The 18,967-nt window shown below is 45.8% G+C and overlaps 1 protein-coding gene across 2 annotated transcripts in view; it reads right to left on the reverse strand.

Annotated features, from left to right (window-relative positions):
- LOC148505699 (inaD-like protein) overlaps positions 1-18,967 on the reverse strand; it is a 319,407-nt gene that overhangs the window by 245,531 nt on the left and 54,909 nt on the right. For both annotated transcript variants that reach the window (XM_088447870.1, XM_088447869.1), the window contains exons 13-15: positions 14,739-14,812; positions 8,133-8,189; positions 6,608-6,742 (exon numbers count right to left, since the gene is read on the reverse strand). In XM_088447870.1, the coding sequence (XP_088303996.1) occupies positions 6,608-6,742; positions 8,133-8,189; positions 14,739-14,812 (266 nt within the window). The remainder of the gene's footprint in view (positions 1-6,607; positions 6,743-8,132; positions 8,190-14,738; positions 14,813-18,967) is intronic.

Genomic DNA, 18,967 nt, shown 5'->3' on the forward strand with positions numbered 1-18,967 from the left:
CCACCCTCTAAAAAAACCATGTGGTGGAAGGGTACTTTCATTTAATGTATAGAGATATTTTCAAGTATACCTGTATTCTACATTACTGAGCAAATCATTTGTTAGAACTCACATGCGCGCCCACTAGAAGATCTCTCCAAATACTGTGAATAGATCTCTAATTACCAAATATAATTTTTTTTACAGGAGTTTCTACATATATTCAAGTCATTTGTGCATTACGCTGGGGATACTGTAAATATTAAGGATATTAGTTGCCGTGGCCGAATACAGATGATGGATACAGGCTGTTTTATGCAGATCGTGGGGTCCCATGGTGAATTCTAATGCATGTAATGAATTTACAGTAGGGGGTGCGTTGTGCCTTAGAGTACGCAAGTTTTTCTAATGAACCCTGAAGTGATGACATCAAGACTTATTACTGAGTAAAAGCGCTGACCTCACAGCTCAACATTTATACGAACAGTATTTAAAGGAAGGCAGATTTGATAAACACTTCAACGAAATGCGTACCAATAAATTCACATCCATCCTGTCACAAATACATCTATCCATATCCGTCTTTCTCACTTGCATGAAGTGCCCATAAAGTATCTTAATGCACCCAACCTGCCGTATGTGCAAATGCATCTGTGCAGACTAGCTCACTTCAAGGTGCGTGTTCCTATACTCTGACCCCAGGAGACTCCTCGGAAGAGAATAGGCACACTTAGATGTATAGGAGGGGAGAGAATCCTGTAAACCTAATAAACGTAAAGAACAAGACACACAACATCTCATGGCTTCCTTCCACTTACTATATGCTTGCGCAAGAGAAACCGAATGATTGCATAAGAAAAGAGGTGTTTTAATCCTCTAGGATGGGGGCTGGCATGTATGCACATCACTAGTTGTAGATAGCCTATGGCAAGCAGGGGCGGGTTTTTAATAGGGAAATTATATAAGGGGCTAGAAGTGTGGGCCAAAGCCTCTTTGTTTCCAGATTCCCCGCCCTCCCTCCCCTTTAAATTTTGGCCATGCTGTGGTGGATTTGGTTTTAGTGTGGCGGGAAAGAACGGCAGGTCACCAGTCCGGGTGCAATTATTTCGTTGAGGGCGCTTCCTCCGTTGACTGGTAGTTGGCTGTACCAACCTAACGGGGGGCAGTGTCATCACCTAAACGGGTGGGAAGTCATGGTAGAGGGTGAGCGTTACCTTTTTGTTGATTACATGGTTTATATTGTTATGTTTATGCACTCTGGGCGATCTACGCCTGTTGTTGTTTGTGTGTGGGCATTGCAGATTTGACTGATTTCTGTCCGTCCTTTCTTTGCCACCATACATCCTTAAATAAATAATAAATAATTATTGCTCCAATAAATCGCCATCCAGTTAACTGCCAAATCCACGTCTCAGTGTCTTTATTTATTTTAGTAGGGCAAGTGGTTTGCAGGCATGACAACACCTCATCCGATAGAAGATGTAACCAAGACACACTACCACCTCCAGCTTGTTCAGTGGATGTTTTGTGCTTTGTAAATGACAGAGGCAGACGGTCGTTGCTATGAAAATGCAGCTCACCTATTCCCCAGTCATCGTTGCTATTTAATGGCAAATACTGACGAGTTGGTTCATAGATCCTTTTCTCATGAACACTGGTCCAGGCCACAAGAATGGCCATTCCACTGCGTGTAGTGGGTGCGCACCTATCATCTCCACACGTAGCTCAGATTAATGGCTGCTTAGAAACAGCGTCGCCTTGGTCTGGCCGGCTCCCAGCGAATTGATCGGCTGTTACCTCATGAATATTGGTTCAGCGACTGGTGCACTTTAAAACAAAGCATTTGCTGTATATGGAAAACCCCTAAATGACCTGGTGTATTTACTTCTGTAGCCAGAATTTATATAGTCACGCTGCAGAGAACGATCTTTGTCAGCTTCAGCTCCGTCGTTCCCCTCATTAACTTTCTTATACCTCTGTCAATGTCCAGCAGGACTGTTTGGCATTAATAAGATATTCCATCAAACTATTACGATGTTGGTGAGTCCTGCGGCTTACTGTGGTTACAAGGCAACGCAAAAGGGCTAAATGGGGTTCTGCTTTAAGCATTTTATATTAGTATAAAGAAGGATCTTGTATTAAAGTTTACCAGAAGACCAATTTGTGAGCTGCGGAGGCGAGTGAATTACCATTCTGCTCACGGACGTTTTGACCTAAAGAGCTGTACTGCCATGTCAGAACTCCATGTACACATAATTTAATAACCTCAAAAGGCTGTTGGATCTGATTTGGTCGGAAATTTAATCTTGCTCTAGAAGGAACGACATATTTTGAAAATAAGAAAAAAAAAAAAAAAACTAGACTACAAGACAGAACATGCAGAGTTTATCCCCCCAAAAATACATTAACAATTACTTGGCATTATTGAACAACGAGGCTACACCCTAACACGTCTTAGTCAGTTCATTTTCTGCATTATAGTTACATATACTGAACTCAGCTTCTTTATTATAGCAAGATAAATAGTGTTTCTGAAACTCTTCACGGGCCTAACGCCAGAGGTATTTATCTTATCATGGAGCGGAATAGAAGAAGCCGCATGACTCAAAAACAGTCTTAATCCAAATACCTTTTTACTAGTTATTAACAGGAAGGATGGTAGCCTATAAGACGATGGACGAGTGCTTATGGAGGGTACACGCGGTCAGACCATCAGATAACGATCGTTAACGATCATCCAACACATGCAGGACGATCAGATACCGAGCATCCACAACATGCATTAACCCCCTAACCCGCAATTAAAATGATCGTGAGTCCCTAGAGTAAACAGGCTAGCCTGGTCGATATCTTTCAGGTTGGCCTGCATGCACGGGCGATGGTCGTCATCGACCATTCGTGCCTACGCATCGACCATCGTTTGGTTGTTTGCAGGGGCCAAAAACTGTACGATTTTAACAATAACTATCATATCGTTAGTTTATCTGACCGTGTGTACAGGCCATTAGTTTGCGCCGTTACAAACTTTCCAAGGCTTGCCAAATAATGAAAGGTCATTACATTCACCATTATCAACTATAATTATTATACGGCTATTATAGTCCATTGACAACAAAATGGAAAGTAATAAAGGGCATTGACCAAATCGGCTTACGCCCGGATGCACATGGTTATCTCCCCGTTATGGTCATTGTAGCTCTTCCCAATCTACTCGAGCACAAGTAAACTTTAAATCCCATTATAATGGGGATAGTCACTGCAGTGCGGATTTATAGAAGAGGAGATGTTGCCCATAGCAACCAATCAGATTCTATTATCTTCTAGAAGGCGCTAGATAAATAAGTATAATCTGATTGGTTGCCATGAGCAATAACTCCACTTTTATAAACTTGCACTTTAGTCAATATACCCCTAAGTATCCCAATAATGCCCTTTGTGTAATGTATCATTAAGAGGCTGCAGAAACACTTAGGGGGAAATTGAATTGTTTTGAATTCCCCCCTTAGCGTCAACAATGACCGCTTGCTATCAAATCTCTGATTCACCGTCGTTGGGGGGAGGGGGAAGAGGCCAGGATCTCCGGAGATTTCCTGGCCTCTTTCTCTCATCTGCGGCAACTGGCATGCGTGACCCCATGGGTCACTTAGACGGCCAATGTTATCTCCGATTATCCGATGCTGCGTTGTACAATATGTAAAGCATGCAGGAGTGCAGGAGGCGTGATGTCTTCTGCTGCATTACCATAATTGCAAGGACGGATTTGCAAATCTGCCCTCTGTTCATTTATCACTTACTCCAGACACGTCAGTATAATGGAGGCTTTCATTAATCTAAATACAGAGGTGTCCACATACATCTAGCCTCCTTGCGCTTTAAACAGCCCTTCTAGTTGCAGCATGCCACGGCGCGGCTCGGTAGCGCCGAGTGTCTTTTCGTATGACTTTTTCCCTTAAACTGCGTTCTGACACTAAGCAATTATTGTGTATTGTACACATTTCGGTCGTCGGAATCTGTCTGGCTGATGGCAAATCTGTCAGGTGTGTACCTAGCTTAAGTGTATTTCTTATTCATTCATAAGTTTAAGGTTTTCAAATTTTATTTCTAGCTGTGATCTGGTCCCAAACTCCAGAAGACTTAATACATGAGGCCATGAGTTAATGCTGCAAAAGTTCATTGTACAAGCTACAAAAATCACAGAGTGCATAGCCAAACATGGGGAGAGGGAGCGGCTGTTCTAGCTGTCCAGATTTGGATGTAGCCATGCCCCCATGTCCCGATTCTGGTTTCGCCAAAATTCGGAGGCATGTAATTTTTGTCACGACTGGGGCTAGATTACTTTTGTGTTCCCGGTCGATGGTCGAGGTCTGGAGTGGGAGTGGCGGCTGCGTGAAGAAAGCTGGGTGGTATGATGAAGTTCCTGCGCATGAGCAGGGTAGGGTACAGAAACAAGGGTGGGACTAGGACCTGTCCCACGCGGAATAAATAGGACTAGTCACCAGAATTGGTCACAATGGTAGATGATAATCAGATGTTTGTCCCTGGACTGAACTTATGACTTTGGGCACTGTGGTACTGCGATTGGGCTCTGGACTGGTACCGATGATTCTGGCCGCTGTAGGGACAGTGGTTCTGAGGCTGGGTGCTGGACTGGTACCAGTGGTTCTGGTAGCTGTAGGGATATTGGTTCTGAGGCTGGATGCTGGACTGGTACCAGTGGTTTGGACGCTGTAGGAGCAGCGGTACTGAGGCTGGACACTGGGCTGGTACCGGTTTTCCTGGACGCTGTGGGAGCAGCAGTAAAGAACTCTGGGGAGAACAGGACTTTTCTCCTCATACTAGACGCATAGGGTGACATTGCACTGGCAGCTTGCCAGCGTCACAGGAAGCCTTTTTTATACCACCGGCTGAGAGCCGATTGGCCAGGGAATCAGGAGGAAAATTGCCATTGGTGGAGCAGCAGTCAGCTGACCTGGGTGAATATGGCGGCGCCCATACTCTGGAGCCGGTGGGAGACTCTGCACATGGGATGCTGTGGCTGTAAGTACAAATAGCAAGCAGGCACCAATGGGAACAAGAGGAGCAGGACGGCCCAGCTGAAGGAAGCTGCAGTGAAGCCGCGGAGATGGACGGACGGCTGGCGTGACACTGCAGGGCGGTGCTGACAATCTGTCAGCACCCGACTCCGGGGTCTGTATCTGAGGTCTCCAGGGCTAATCCTGACACTTTTCACATACTTCTCAAAGGGTGTGGTATGATATGTTGACATTGACCATGTCGTCATTCATCATGCAGACACTTATGAAATGTCAACATGTTTGAATGTGGACATATCGACTCTGGTGATCCAGTGATAACTCACCTGCTTCCGATGGCTGCAGCGGCTCCAGCATGGCTTCTGGATACCAACAGTCATGTGACTGTCACTTCCGGGTCAGACTTGTGATCCACCACCCTTCTATGATGGGTGCAAAGTGTGCGGTGGCCTAATCACACACCAATTTAGTCTCTATACTTACCTGTCCGTTGTCTCCAGACTGATGCTCTGCAGCGCCGGGCCGACGCCGCAGAGCAGCAAAAAAAAAAATCACTGGAAAAATGGCGGCAGCCATTTTCTTAGTGTCTCGCGCATTCGCTGTACTGCTGTCCCCGGGAAAATGGGGCGGGTGCCATTTTCCCAGAGATCCGCACATGCGTAGTAGATTCTGTCACTTAGCCGGAATCTACTGCACCCGCCGGCCGCCGCAGCACCGCTAGGTAGAGGAGGGGGGCCCGCACTGAGTCTGCAAACAGGCCTCCTCCTCTCTTGAAACGCCCCTGGGTGCTCCGGTAAGTATTTGTCCCCTGATCCCTACCCTACCCCTCCCTCTAGCGCCTAACCCATCATCATAACAGTCTACAATGTAGTGCCGACATTATGAATGTTGACATTGTAAATGTCGCCCTAATGACCACACCCCTTATGAAATGGCGAGCACTAGATGATTTTTAATTATGTCCTGATATGTAAAAACACAGATCTATTTTACATACACTATAAATTACAAATGCTTATTCCTATTCAGGCATTCCAATGCAAATTTGTTATCATCGAAAACCGCTGCAGCCTCCCAACATAATCTTGGAAAGAAAAAGTCTGCAGATGATGTCAGAGAAAAAGCTATAGTGAGAAAGCATAGCATGTTAGTTATTCTCGCTGTGATGTCACTGGCCTTGTTCCCATCATGTGGATTAAACAACCAATCAGCAACTTGTAGCTATGAGGCAAGCAAACCAAATGTGGTACTGGCATTTGCAGTAAAAGAACACGTATATTCCCTTCCTATGTAGGCTGCTTTCTGAAAAGAACAGACAATACAGCATGCTGGTCAATAAGGGGGTATATTTACTAAAGTGCGGGTGTTTAAGAAGTGGAGATGTTGCCCATAGCAACCAGATTCTAGCTATTATCTTCTAGAAGGTGCTAGATAAATGTTAAGAAGAATCTGATTGGTTGCTATGGGAAACATCTCCACTTCTGAAAACTCTCACTTTAGTAAATATACCCCTAAGTGGAGTCTACACCCACACTTACCAGCTATGTCATTCAGCTCAGTAACACTTTTACAAATCAGGAAACCGTTCTCAGTACCTCCAATAATTCATCTTCTGGCTGCAAAACTCCAAGTTTGGCAACTGGACCTTCAGGGGAAATGCTGGATACATAATGGTGGCCATCAAACGAATCCAGTTCTACCCCCAATCTCATGGTGTGGATGGGCAGAAGCTGTACAGAAAAACACATTATTGCACAGTAAGATCATTACGGCCGTCCTGCTGGGGACAGAAGTGTACATGCTGGGGATTAGCAATAAGAAGAAGAACCAACATTTAAAATGAACATTTGCACAATCTACAACAGGGAACTTGTTTGGTGAATTACAGTATGTGAATTCACACTTAGGAGATATACTATGGTCATAAGGTTTCGCTGGGGAAAGACAAACATTTTCCATGAAATTTACCCAATAGTGGGCCAAGTATATGGCTTTTATTAAATATTAATTTAGCTACAAATTATAGCTTGTTACAACAGACATGCCAAGAAACAGGATTCTCACTAATCAGTGGAGAGGGGTGGAGAAAGATTTAACACTGTATATCAAATATCACACACACACTTATATATTTTATACATGGGTTGGGTACGGGAATGCTTGCGTTTGTGATCCCGACGGTTAGAATCCCGACAGGGTTGCTACCAACACTATCAGTAAATATACTAACCCTCCCCACACCCTAAGCATAAGCTCCACCACTAGTATCTAACCTATAACCCTCCCCCTATTGCCTAACCCTAATCCTCCCCCTAGTGCCTAACCCTCCCCCTAGTGCCTAACCTTCCCCCTAGTGCCTAACCCTCCCCCTAGTGCCTAACATTCCCCCTAGTGCCTAGCCCTCCCCCTAGTGCCTAACCCCTTACCCTACCCCTGCTGCCTAACCCCTAACCCTCCCCCTATTGCCTAACCCTAATCCTCCCCCTAGTGCCTAACCCTCCTCCTAGTGCCTAACCTTCCCCCTAGTGCCTAACCCTCCCCCTAGTGCCTAACCCTCCCCCTAGTGCCTAACCTTCCCCCTAGTGCCTAGCCCTCCCCCTAGTGCCTAACCCCTTACCCTACCCCTGCTGCCTAACCCCTAACCCTCCCCCTATTGCCTAACCCTAATCCTCCCCCAAGTGCCTAACCCTCCTAGTGCCTAACCCCTTACCCTATCCCTGCTGCCTAACCCCTAACCCTCCCCCTATTGCCTAGCCCTCCCCCTAGTGCCTAACCCCTTACCCTACCCCTGCTGCCTAACCCCTAACCCCAGTACTTACAGTCAGGATGCTGGTGGTCAGGATTCTGAATGGTGTCGGGATCCAGCGCATTCATTATGAGCGCATCCAACTGCATCCCTTATACACACATACATATGCTGTGTGTGTGTGTGTGTGTGTGTGTGTGTAATATATATATACATACACACACACACATACATACATATACACACACAGTATATATACACACACCCTCACACATATCTATTTGAATGTATTTTTTATTATGGAATCCAGATCTAGGCATGGTTAGCAATCAATGTGCTAAATAAAATGTGACCAGTCTGCACCAAATCCTGACCTTGGAGTATTTCTGTAGCTCTTCATCATCTTCAATTTTAGCATCCAGAACAACCACCTAAAGAATTAAGAAGAATTTAACATTTAGAAATGATTAAATTACCAGTTATTTATATATAGCGCACACATATTCCACAACGCTTCTACACAGAATATTTGGCCAACTACATCAGTCCCTGACCCAGTGTAGCTTACACTGTATATATTATGGGCAGCACAGACGGTGTAAAGATTAGTGTTACTGCCTCACAGCACTGAGGGCGTGGGTTCGTTTCCCACTATGGTCCTAACTGTGTGGAGTTTGTATATTCTCCCTGTGGTTGTGTGGGTTTCCTCCGGGTGCTCTGGTTTCCTCCCACACTCCAAAAAATATACTGGTAGGTTAATTGGCTCCAAACAAAAAACATTAACCCTAGTGTGTATGTGTGTAAGCAATAGGGTTAATTTTTTTTGTCGAGGGCCAATTAGCCCATCAGTATATTTTTGAAGTGTGGGAGGAAACCCAGAGAGAACATATAAACTCCACAGTCAGGGCTGTGGTGGGAATCGTACTCAAGGCCCCAGTGCTCTAAAGCAGTACAGCTAACCACTACACCAACCGAGCTGCCAGTCATCTTATACACCACCCTAAAACCGTTCTGAACGCAGGTTTCAGTGCTGGCTGCTGGATTAGGTGGCAAATAATGAACTTTAATAATGGTAAATGAAGAAGGATCAGAGGATTAAGTATAGCTTAAACAAAACAAATCTTGACCCGGGACAATCAGCAGGTTTTTTCTGGGAGGTTATGAAGTGTCAATTGAGATTCTGTGCATCGGTAGGAAGAACCGGGGATATACATGTAAAATCATCATCCATTAATCTGTTGCACACATATCAAAGGAATATATATGTAAATATTAGTTACAGAAAACACAAAAATACCCCCCAAAATTTACACCTCCACACAGAATAAAAAATGTCTTCGGTGCTGGAGATACAAGAAGAATAGTAGGCGAAGGCTGGATAAGCGTGAGAATATGTAAGAATACTGGTGGTTTTTTGCTGTATGGCTGTTGATGACAGCCTTGTTGCTGGGCAGTTTGGTGCTGTCCGGTCAGCTGTTTGGTAGAGCCAATGATATTGCTTGAGGGAGTGGTCAGATGATCAGTATATATTGGCTTGATTACATGTAGACAGCCTCTTGTTCTGGATCTTTGAAACAGGATCAGAACCTTTTTCTCTGTGGCTATGTTCTTACTGTGTATTCCCAATCTCATATGTCTTTCCTGGCCTTCCCCTGTGTATTTATTTTCACCAAGTGACATTATTTATCCCACTACACCCCGCAACAAGCCCCCCTCCCATTTATCCCCCTTTTTTATCCTTATTCTTTGGCTTCCCCACTCCCTCCGCCTATCTTGCTTCCACTCGGTCACCTCTTTATCCCTCATTCACAATGGTCCCCCCCCTTTTTTGTTTTTGTTTGCATTATTCCTCAGCTCACAACTCCTTCCACCTCTACCACCAGTTTCCAGACCACACACTTCCCCATACCTCACTGCTCCCGCAGCGGTGCCTCCTTTTCTTTTTCCTCACCGTTCTCCTGTAGTTGAAGGTTGCCGTGGTTGTGAGAGGAGTTTTGGGAGAAGATTCGGTGGCTCGTGCAGCTGATGATGATCCTGTGCGCGTCGAGGCGGCCCTGTGGTCGAGCCGGCGGCTACTCAACGTGAAAGCATTGTAGAGGAGGTTCTGGGACCACCTGGTTCTGGTGAGTATGATTGTGTCACAATTTTTGCTATGACTACAGTTTTGTCTCTCATCTTCCGTTTAGCTGGCGCGCCCGCGTAAGATTGACAGGAGGGTTGCTCAGCGGTTAGACAGGGGGTAAGGCGATAATTCCAGGGAGGCGGATGACGCAGGTTATACGGGTTAGGAAACAAGGATACAGTATATTGTGTGAATTTAGCTTTTTCTGTGCGCTTTGCGCTACTGCTAATAAGGATCCGCAGAGGTAAATATGCGTACTTTTTCGCGCTCATTATGGGATGTCTTAGGGTGGAATCAGGCTACATAGGCGAGTGTCGCAATTTTTGTGAATATAATAATTTGGTCGTAGGGCACACTCAGCTTTGCCATGGGCTATTTGGTGAGCGGATTGCGGAGCATGGGTAGTTTTATTAATACATCTGTTTTGTGATTTACATGTTTGTCTGGTCCAGAAATTTGACATGGGGTGAGTTTGATGCCCAATGTGGGCGGAACCACGACGGTAGGGTGGTTATGCCTTTTGGGAATAAAAGAGGTTTAGTTTTGTTTATAGGTGTCGCAGCAGTGTCGACCCCCCTTGGTCACGGATCGCCCTGCATAACCTCTTCGAAATGTGAGTAAGCCTGGTTTAGGAGGCGGCGGAAGGCAGATGTTTCACCTATTATGATTCCCGATGCCCTTGGAGGTCAGGCTGTCATTCAGTCCCTTCTGCCGCTTCTGCGGAGATGAGCTCCTGGCCAAGCATTGCCGACCTGAATAGGGGGGTTTAGCTCCCGACTTAGGGGTTAGCTCCAAGGGAGTTAGTTAAGGCTCAGTCGCCATTTTGTTTGGCTTTTTTTTCTCTGTGGTTATAGCTAACTTGGTAGGTAGAATTTTGTTGTGTAGAGTTTTTCATTAGTTTTTCGTTGGACATTTATATAGCCTCTACTTGACAGGACACCCCGTTGTTTGCATTCTGTCAGGATTTATTACTGAGGTTTGCCGGCCAAGGTTGGGGCAGAGGTGTTGCAGGGGGGTGGATGGAGGTGGTTTTCCTCATTCCCCCTTGCAGGATCGCTGTATCTCTCCGGTGGGGTGGTCCCCACGCAGGTTGTGGGTTAGTTTTGGTTAGTGCAGCATTTATCCTATACATGGTGGTATCCTATACATTGTGGAGTTCCATTAATTATGCCATCCCCGTAGGTCCTTCAGAGCAGTTTCTACATTTTGACGAGTTTTGGTTTTAGTTCGCAGTTGTGGTTATGGTGACTTTCTGGTTATGTTTATTCTGGGTCGGCTTTTCGTTTGTTGTTTTGCACTCGGAGGTCGTGCAATGCATGGGGTTTCAGGTGAATTAGCCAATAAATGTTTGCCTTCAGGCGGTGCGGTTTCCGGCACCTATTTCCAGGTACCAGGTTTGGTACGATGCTGGTCTTACGAGTAATTTGGTGCTGTTGGAGCAGTTCTCAATTTTCGTGGCCATATATCTCTGGTCAGTGCGACTGAGTTGTTGACTAATTAATTTCTAGTGTGACAGAATTGGGTTTAAGCTCATGCCATCAACAACTGAAGCTCATTTTCGTTTGCTTCGTCAATTCATTTTTTGCATTTAGGTATTGAATTTTAGATTTCGAACATACAATTTTGCGCTGCGGTCTCTCGTTCCAATGATACTCCGGACGTAATCGTCTGCCTGGAAATTTTGGCGAGCTTATGGTGCTCAGCCATCTACGGAGGGTAAGTCTTTGAATATTTGCTTTACTTTGTTTGGAACCATTCGTAGCTGGGTGGGTCCAAAGCCTCTGCGGTGGCGGCGTTAGTGGGGATCTCATTCTATTGTAAGCTTAAAGGTATTTATGAACAAACCCAGTCATTTATTTCCGCTAGGCAATATATTGCATGTTGGGTGAAGGGGTTCCCTGCTAGCGTCGTCTCCTGCACGTCAATGGGCCACCAGCTTTTGATGACGTTGCTTGTGGTTATGGGTCAGGTAGCTTCTGACGGGTGTGAGGCCTCTCTTTTACATTTGAACTTTTCAGCTGCATTTTTTGGAACATTTAGTTTGAGAAAGTTGGTGGTTTCCAATAAGGCATCTTCATCGTCAGGGCTTTTGTTTAAAGATATTGTTTTTAGGAGATCAGTGGTGCTTTGCAAGCTTCGGTGGGCAGAAGAGACCAAACAGGTGGGAGTGGATAGCTTACTTTTCTCAACATCCTGAGGTTTATTTGCCCGGTAAACCTTGCGGTGCATTATAGAGGTGGCGTCCTGCTAGTGGAGCACAAGGGTGGTTTACATGCCAATCTTACCCTGCGTACCACATTTCAGTTCTCTGCTGTTTTGGACAAGGTTTGGGTGGGGTAGGTGTGTATGCTTCAGCTTCTAGTACTCATTTACTTCAAATTGGGGCAGCAATTGGTGCAGCGATTGCGGGGGCATTTCTTGCAGAGTTTAGGGTGTGGAAAGTCGGCTGCCTATGAGACATATACACGTTGCGACTAGAGGTAGTTGCGCACCTGGCACCAACCCAAAACATTGTTTGCCAACCAATCGTTGAACGACTAGCGTTCGACAATTGGGGGGTGGTGAAGGGGTTTTTACATTTTTTCTCCCGAGAGCCTTGATCCGGCCCAATTTGGTTCACGGGTAGGTTTTTTCGTTTTTCCTCATCACTCGGGTTACTTGTTTCCCCTCATGTATACCTGCTAGTTAGTTGCTATGTGTCTTCTTAAAGTTGTGTCGGGATGGTTGGGTTTGGTGAGGTACTTATGGTACGGAACTTTGTTGCTCACTGGGATTGCAGCAGACAGTCTGGTTTGAGAAGGATGTGCAAGGTTTGGTGTAGAGTTTTGGGCTTGATTTGCTTGTGTCCTCGGTGGCTAAATAGGGTGTGCCTGACTAGGGGGTGTTGCCTGTCGGGAGCAATGATGTGCTGCAGCGGAAAGGTGTGGAGTGATCGATCGTGTTGAGAGTTTTTTTTGTTGGGATAAAGGCCGGATGGGAGGATTGTGTGATCTGTAATGGTGCCAAGTTTGACTTGAAGAGTGGTGTGTAAGCATGGTGCGTTGGACAGGGCGAGGAAGAAGGTGAATGTGTCAGAAGCCTGTCATGCTGTGTCACTGGGTGGCTTGGTTTTGAGTCATAGCTTTTATTTGGTGATTTAATTCGGTATTTTCCATCCTGACGGAGGTCATCTCGATTACTTGGATCTGTTTGCTTATTAAGGATTTGTTGTTCTGGGCTAGGTCGTGTTGGGTGGCGGGCCAGTTTCCTTTGGAGTCTGGCTTTGGCGGGAGTACGCTGCAGCTCAGTGGCTATGTTGGGCAAGATAACTTTGTGGGGGCACTTGCCCTCGATAAACCTGGCGAATTTGTACTTCTCCGTGTGGTTGGACCCGGGCGCTTTTGTACGGAAGCGCCTCGGATTGGCCCAGGAGGAAAGTGGGACCCTCGCCGCGTTAGTGCATCTAGAGGGGGGACGTTTCAGTCGTTCCCAGAGTATTTGAGCGAAGTGAAAGGTGGAACTGAGCCTGCAGCATCTCTTTGCCACCCTGGTTAGGTTAATTTATTAATTATAAATAAAAGCTGCGACCTTTTAGACAAGCTCTTGTTGTCTGTGTCGTCAGGGCCAATGCTAGACTTCTAGGCAAAACTTCTGCATGCCCCCCCCCTCCCCCCTCACTTATTTAGCCTCTCAGGTGAAAATGACTTTGCACAGGCGGAGTAGTTTTGTGTTAAAAAAAAATTATACATACATACACACATATATATACACACATACATATACACACACACACACACACACACACACACACACACACACACACAAAACTGATCCGCCATTCCACCTGTGCAAAGTAATTTTCACCTGAGGGGGGCTAAATGAGTACGAAGACGGGGTGCCCCTTCCGCAGTGCCCCCAGCAGTAATAATGCCCCCTGTAGTAATGCCCCCAGTAGTAATAATGCCCCCTGTAGTAATGCCCCTAAAAGCAATCCCCCCTGTAGTAGTGCCCCCAGTATTAATGCCCCCTGTAGTGCCCACAGTAGTAAAGGACCTTGTAGTGCCCCCAGTAGTAATGCCCCTTGAAGTGCCCCCAGTAGTAAGGCCCCCCTGCAGTGCGTGTCCCCAGTAGTAAGGCCCCCCTGCAGTGCGTGTCCCCAGTAGTAAGGCCCCCCCCACACACACATTAAAAAAAACACTTACCTTAAACCCCGCTCCAGTGCCTGCTGCCGTCCGTCCTCAGTGCCCACTCCTCGGAACTATGAGAGTGACGTCATGACGTCACTCCCATAGTGCACTGCGGGACCCGGAAGACAGAGCTCAGGAGTGAACTCCGTCCCCGGCTGCCGCTCCTCGGCACTATGAGAGTGATGTCATGACGGAACCCGGAAGACGGAGCTCAGGAGTGAGCTCCGTGCTCCGGCTGGCACCGGGAGGCGGGGGGAACAGTAGGGAAGGAACTGGGTGCCCGCTGGTAACACAATCTCAGTGGGCACCCGGCAAATGGGGAGGGGGTGATCGAAGGACCGGGTGCCCTCTAATGGCCGGCGCACCTAGGAAGCTGCCTAAGCTTGCATAGTGGAAGCGCCGGCCATGTGTGTCGTTATTTATTAGTTTAAGTTAAATAAGCTAGACAAGGTTGTTAAGGGTTAGAAGCAATAAACCAATGTATATCTTAGGAGGTCAGCTCTGTAGACACTTCATTCTACTTGAACAGAGTTGAGCCTGTCCTTTCTCGTATAGTATTTAAGGGCACTGAACATAAAAATAGAAATCTACATGGAGGATAGAGATGACTGCAGATGGAGCTGCCCATGAAATACACCGTGAAGTTCAGTTTCCCCCCAGTGAGGAACATTTGTTAGTCTCTTTGTACATACCATGACTAGGTAATCAGGACCAAGACCTTTCTCCCACTTCAACTTCAATGCATCAGCCTCCGGGGATATGGGTCCTAGGAAACAATTCATATTTAAAAATGTATTTTACATAGAACATCTGATGAATCCTAGATACGCTGCTGGAGAGAACAGACCTTTATATAGACAATAACACAAGCTGGGTTATATACATAAGCCATTAAGTAACTCACAAAAAAGCTATAGGAGGTGTTAAGTGCTTCATGTGAGGATTTTAAAGCACCATCAGAAAACGGGATGTAGTTATATTACCGCCGCCCGGAATGGCGACTCGGAATACAGACGGTGGAAGGCCGACACGGGACTAGAGATAGGTGTCGAAATCCCAGCGCCTATCTTTAGCCCGACGTGCCCCTGTCGGGGTATGTCTTCATCAGGCTTCCGGCATCGGTAAGAGAACTGGCGGGCATTCAGCAGTCGGTATTTCATACCGATTCCCAGAAAACCACACATCTCAGGCTACCACTGTCGGGTGTCACAGGATCGGAGGATACTTGAAGCACTAATGTAACGTATGCTGGTATATTCAGATACTTTGCATTAGACCAGGGGTTCTCAAGTCCAGCATTAAGTACCACCAACAGGTCATGTTTTGTGTATATCTTTAATCTTGCACACGTCATCTATTTTGCTGGGTCAGTAATTATCCTAGCCACTTCCACAGACAGAAATCCTCAAAACCTGACCTGTTGTCAAAACTTGATGGTTAAGGTTGTGAACCACTGATCTAGACAATGTATTCTGCACCAGTGTGACTGGAATCTCAAATCAATACTCTGCTGCTGGGGGCCCTGCTCTTTCCACTATATAACTGTCAGTCTGTGGCTTCCTGCTGCCTCCAATCCCCACCTCACATCATGTCACATGCGGCCCTGTCCTCACTAACACATCACTCATCCCCTGATATACTCTGTGCTGCTGGGGACCCTGCTCTTTCCACTATATAACTCTCACTCTATGGCTTCCTGCTGCCTCCAATCCCCTCCTCACATCCTGTCACTGCCCCTGTCACATGCAGCCCTGTCCTCACTAACACATCACTCATCTCCTGATATACTCTGTGCTGCTGGGAGACCCTGCTCCTTCCACTATATAACTCTCAGTCTGTGGCTTCCTGCTGCCTCCACTCCCCTTCTCACATCAGGTCAGCGCTGTCTGCACTTCCGTAGCCACAGGAGTGGACTGCACATTGCTGTATTCCCATCCACTTACAAAGTGCCAGTATGTGAAGAAACAGAAGCTGCAGATGAGTCATAAAAAAAAAAAAATGTTGTCTGTCCCTATAGTCAAACTACTTACAAATGTCTTACGAAGCAAAATCATTACTGTGACCACTAGAAAGTCTCTGTAATAGATGCTACCCCATGTATATACAGTGTACAGTACTGCATTAAACATCATGGTGTGATACCCTAAACTATGAGTTTATTCACAATGTAATCATACAACATAGTATAACAGTAAAGATGGCAATAGTGAATCCTTTCTTATGTTTATTATACTTTGCAAGAACAGAGAAACACTTGGCAATATTCATATATCAACAATACATTTCAGTAGACCGTAACACACACATTAACACTCTTGTTTATTTTATTTTTCAGGAACCTGCAGATCACTAGCGAACTCTGGACTTCGAACCTGCAAACTATAAATGGGTAAGTATGCTCTAGTGGCAATTATCAAATGACTAATTTTGCAATTCCCCTAACATCTCTAAAATATATACAAACAACCTCACGTGAGTATGATAAACGGATAAGGTTACATTAAGAATACGATTGCAAACTTGTGTTAATTTTCTATACACCTTTTTAGGAAAATGTTTTCCTCACACTTCTGCACTTCACATGTCTCATACAATGCTAGTTCAGTGCTGAAATAGTTTATGGAGTGCACCCTTCGTTGCCCGGGATATGAAGAACAGTTCTTACACTGCTCCAGCTACAGTACTTGTCTGTATTTAATGCAACACTGTAACCCTCTGTAAATGATCCTGCTGTGATGGTGTTGGTATTACAGTCAGTTCCTTCTCTGCTTAGCAACCTTAGTTCATAGCGAGAGTATTACAAGTGCTGGCACTGAAGTGTCGCCCTAACACTGCTGGTAACTTTTGTACCTATCCTCCAATATGCGGTATCAGGGGGTTAATCTTACCATTATGAATGCAGTCTATAAACCCCACGCTGATCTCTGAAGGGACTGCTGTGCATATGTAATGGTGGACAACTGTAGGCCTCCAGTTAATAGGCGCTAATGTCACCGAGTGTCTATTTGGGAGGTTGCAGCAGTTTTCTTACCCCTCCGGTATCAGCTCTCAGCCTCCGGCTCCTGTACAAGCTCAGTCTCTATATTTCCTCAGCTCCGCCCGAGGCACTCCCTTAGGGGTCATCTGACACACCCCTCTTAGGCTGATTGTTCTCAGAACCTCCCGGATGACACTGCTTAGTCCCATTGGATGTTCCCCGCCTCAGAGACCTCCGCTGCTCATCCCGGAGTACGGCCGCTGCCCTCAGGTAAGCATCAAGGCAGCGCAGCCCCTTCTCCTGTCCAGCTACCTCACCAACTGCCCACACCAACTGCCATTTTTCTGTAGTTCAAATCCTTGAGCCTGCTACAGTACTCACTGGTCCCTAACGTCAAGCACCGCTGAGGGGGCAGTGCAAATAGTCCCTGAACCTTAATGAAACCAGTTAAATCAAGCCCTATGTTAGACAATGGCAGGAGTCACATTAATATTTTACATTTTCATAGAGACACATCAGTGTGGGTAGGAACACAGGGTGTTGGTGGGGTGCCACAATGGGGCAATCCCCCACAAACCACATCCAATTATTTATCTATTTCAATTCTGGTTACACTTTACATTTCCACCGCACAGTCACCTGTGCACTCGTCTTCCCATGTTATGGAAGTGACGAGTATCTTCAGCTGCGCTGTGTTGGCGAGACACGGATACTAGAAGGGCGAGATACATTTCACCTTTACGCGCACAGCCACATACCAGCTACGGCATTTCAGGAAATGGAAACCTTTCATATTTCTGTAACGGATACAATTGATGTGGACTTGAAATTGACTTTGAAAGGCTGAAATGAAGCGCATGGAGTTGGCGATTTAAGTGATCGTCTTCAAACAGCTGCATTACCCCCTCCCTGGGGGAATTAGGCACCTGACAAAGTCATTGTTATCACAGCACCGTATCAATACAATGCAATCACAGACATTATTTATACGTTTGGCAGCTATAAAGTCTTGTCTGGTTTAATTAGGAGAGGGAGTAACTGGACACCTGTTATAAGCACCAGTTCTGAACCAGTCTTCCGTGGGATCTTAACTACCTTGACATCTAGATCTTTTCGGCTTTCTTACATGACAGTAATACGGCCTTACTTGCATTAGTAAGACAATTTGACAGGGCTAGAAGGCCCAGAGTGACTGGCTGTCCCGCGCCTGACCCCAGCCAGGGGCTTAGTGCAAGTCTAATGTTCCTACTTAAGTAATATTCAGCTTGGGTAAGCATTGGCACTCCTTTTCCATTTGCAAACGAGCAATGAAAGAAAATATTTCTCCTTAAGCCCCGATATTGTCACAAGAACTGATGGGGAAGGGGCGCGGGGGGGCTTTGTGATCACAAGATGCTCATTAGCAGCGACGTAACCCATCTGTGCTGGTCCCCTGAACTAAATCAGACATGCGGCACACACATTAACACACGGAGACAGGGACTGTCATGCAGTATACACCATAGAAAGATGCCTAGACATGGGCACATCATGATATAGAGTAAATGCTTGTAGAGGGACTTTAAATGCTATTGATTGGTCAACGTTCATTTGTATTATTTTGAATACATATTAAGGACCAGCACATGCTGGGTAGGAGCAATGACCTCTGTTCTCCACGCACAGCCTAATAAGACACAGATCCAGGTGCAGTGTACTAGTAGCATTTAGGGAACTTACATTTGCTCGGTTCGTTTGTAATTGTCGATGAAAGAAAAAAAAAAAGTAACAAAACCACCTCAAAAAGCACAGACATGATATTATGCCATAAGGTGACATACCCAACAAATGTAAAGCAGCTCAAACCGTATCGGGAGCGCTGGATAAATTATTCTAACATAAGGTTATAGCGCTGCAAGATACTGCGCAGAAGACGGCCTTGCCTCAGGGCTTTATCATGGAGGA

Source organism: Taudactylus pleione, unplaced genomic scaffold (assembly GCF_031769625.1).
Source record: "Taudactylus pleione unplaced genomic scaffold, aTauple2 ptg000442l, whole genome shotgun sequence".
NCBI classification, from domain to species: domain Eukaryota; kingdom Metazoa; phylum Chordata; class Amphibia; order Anura; family Myobatrachidae; genus Taudactylus; species Taudactylus pleione.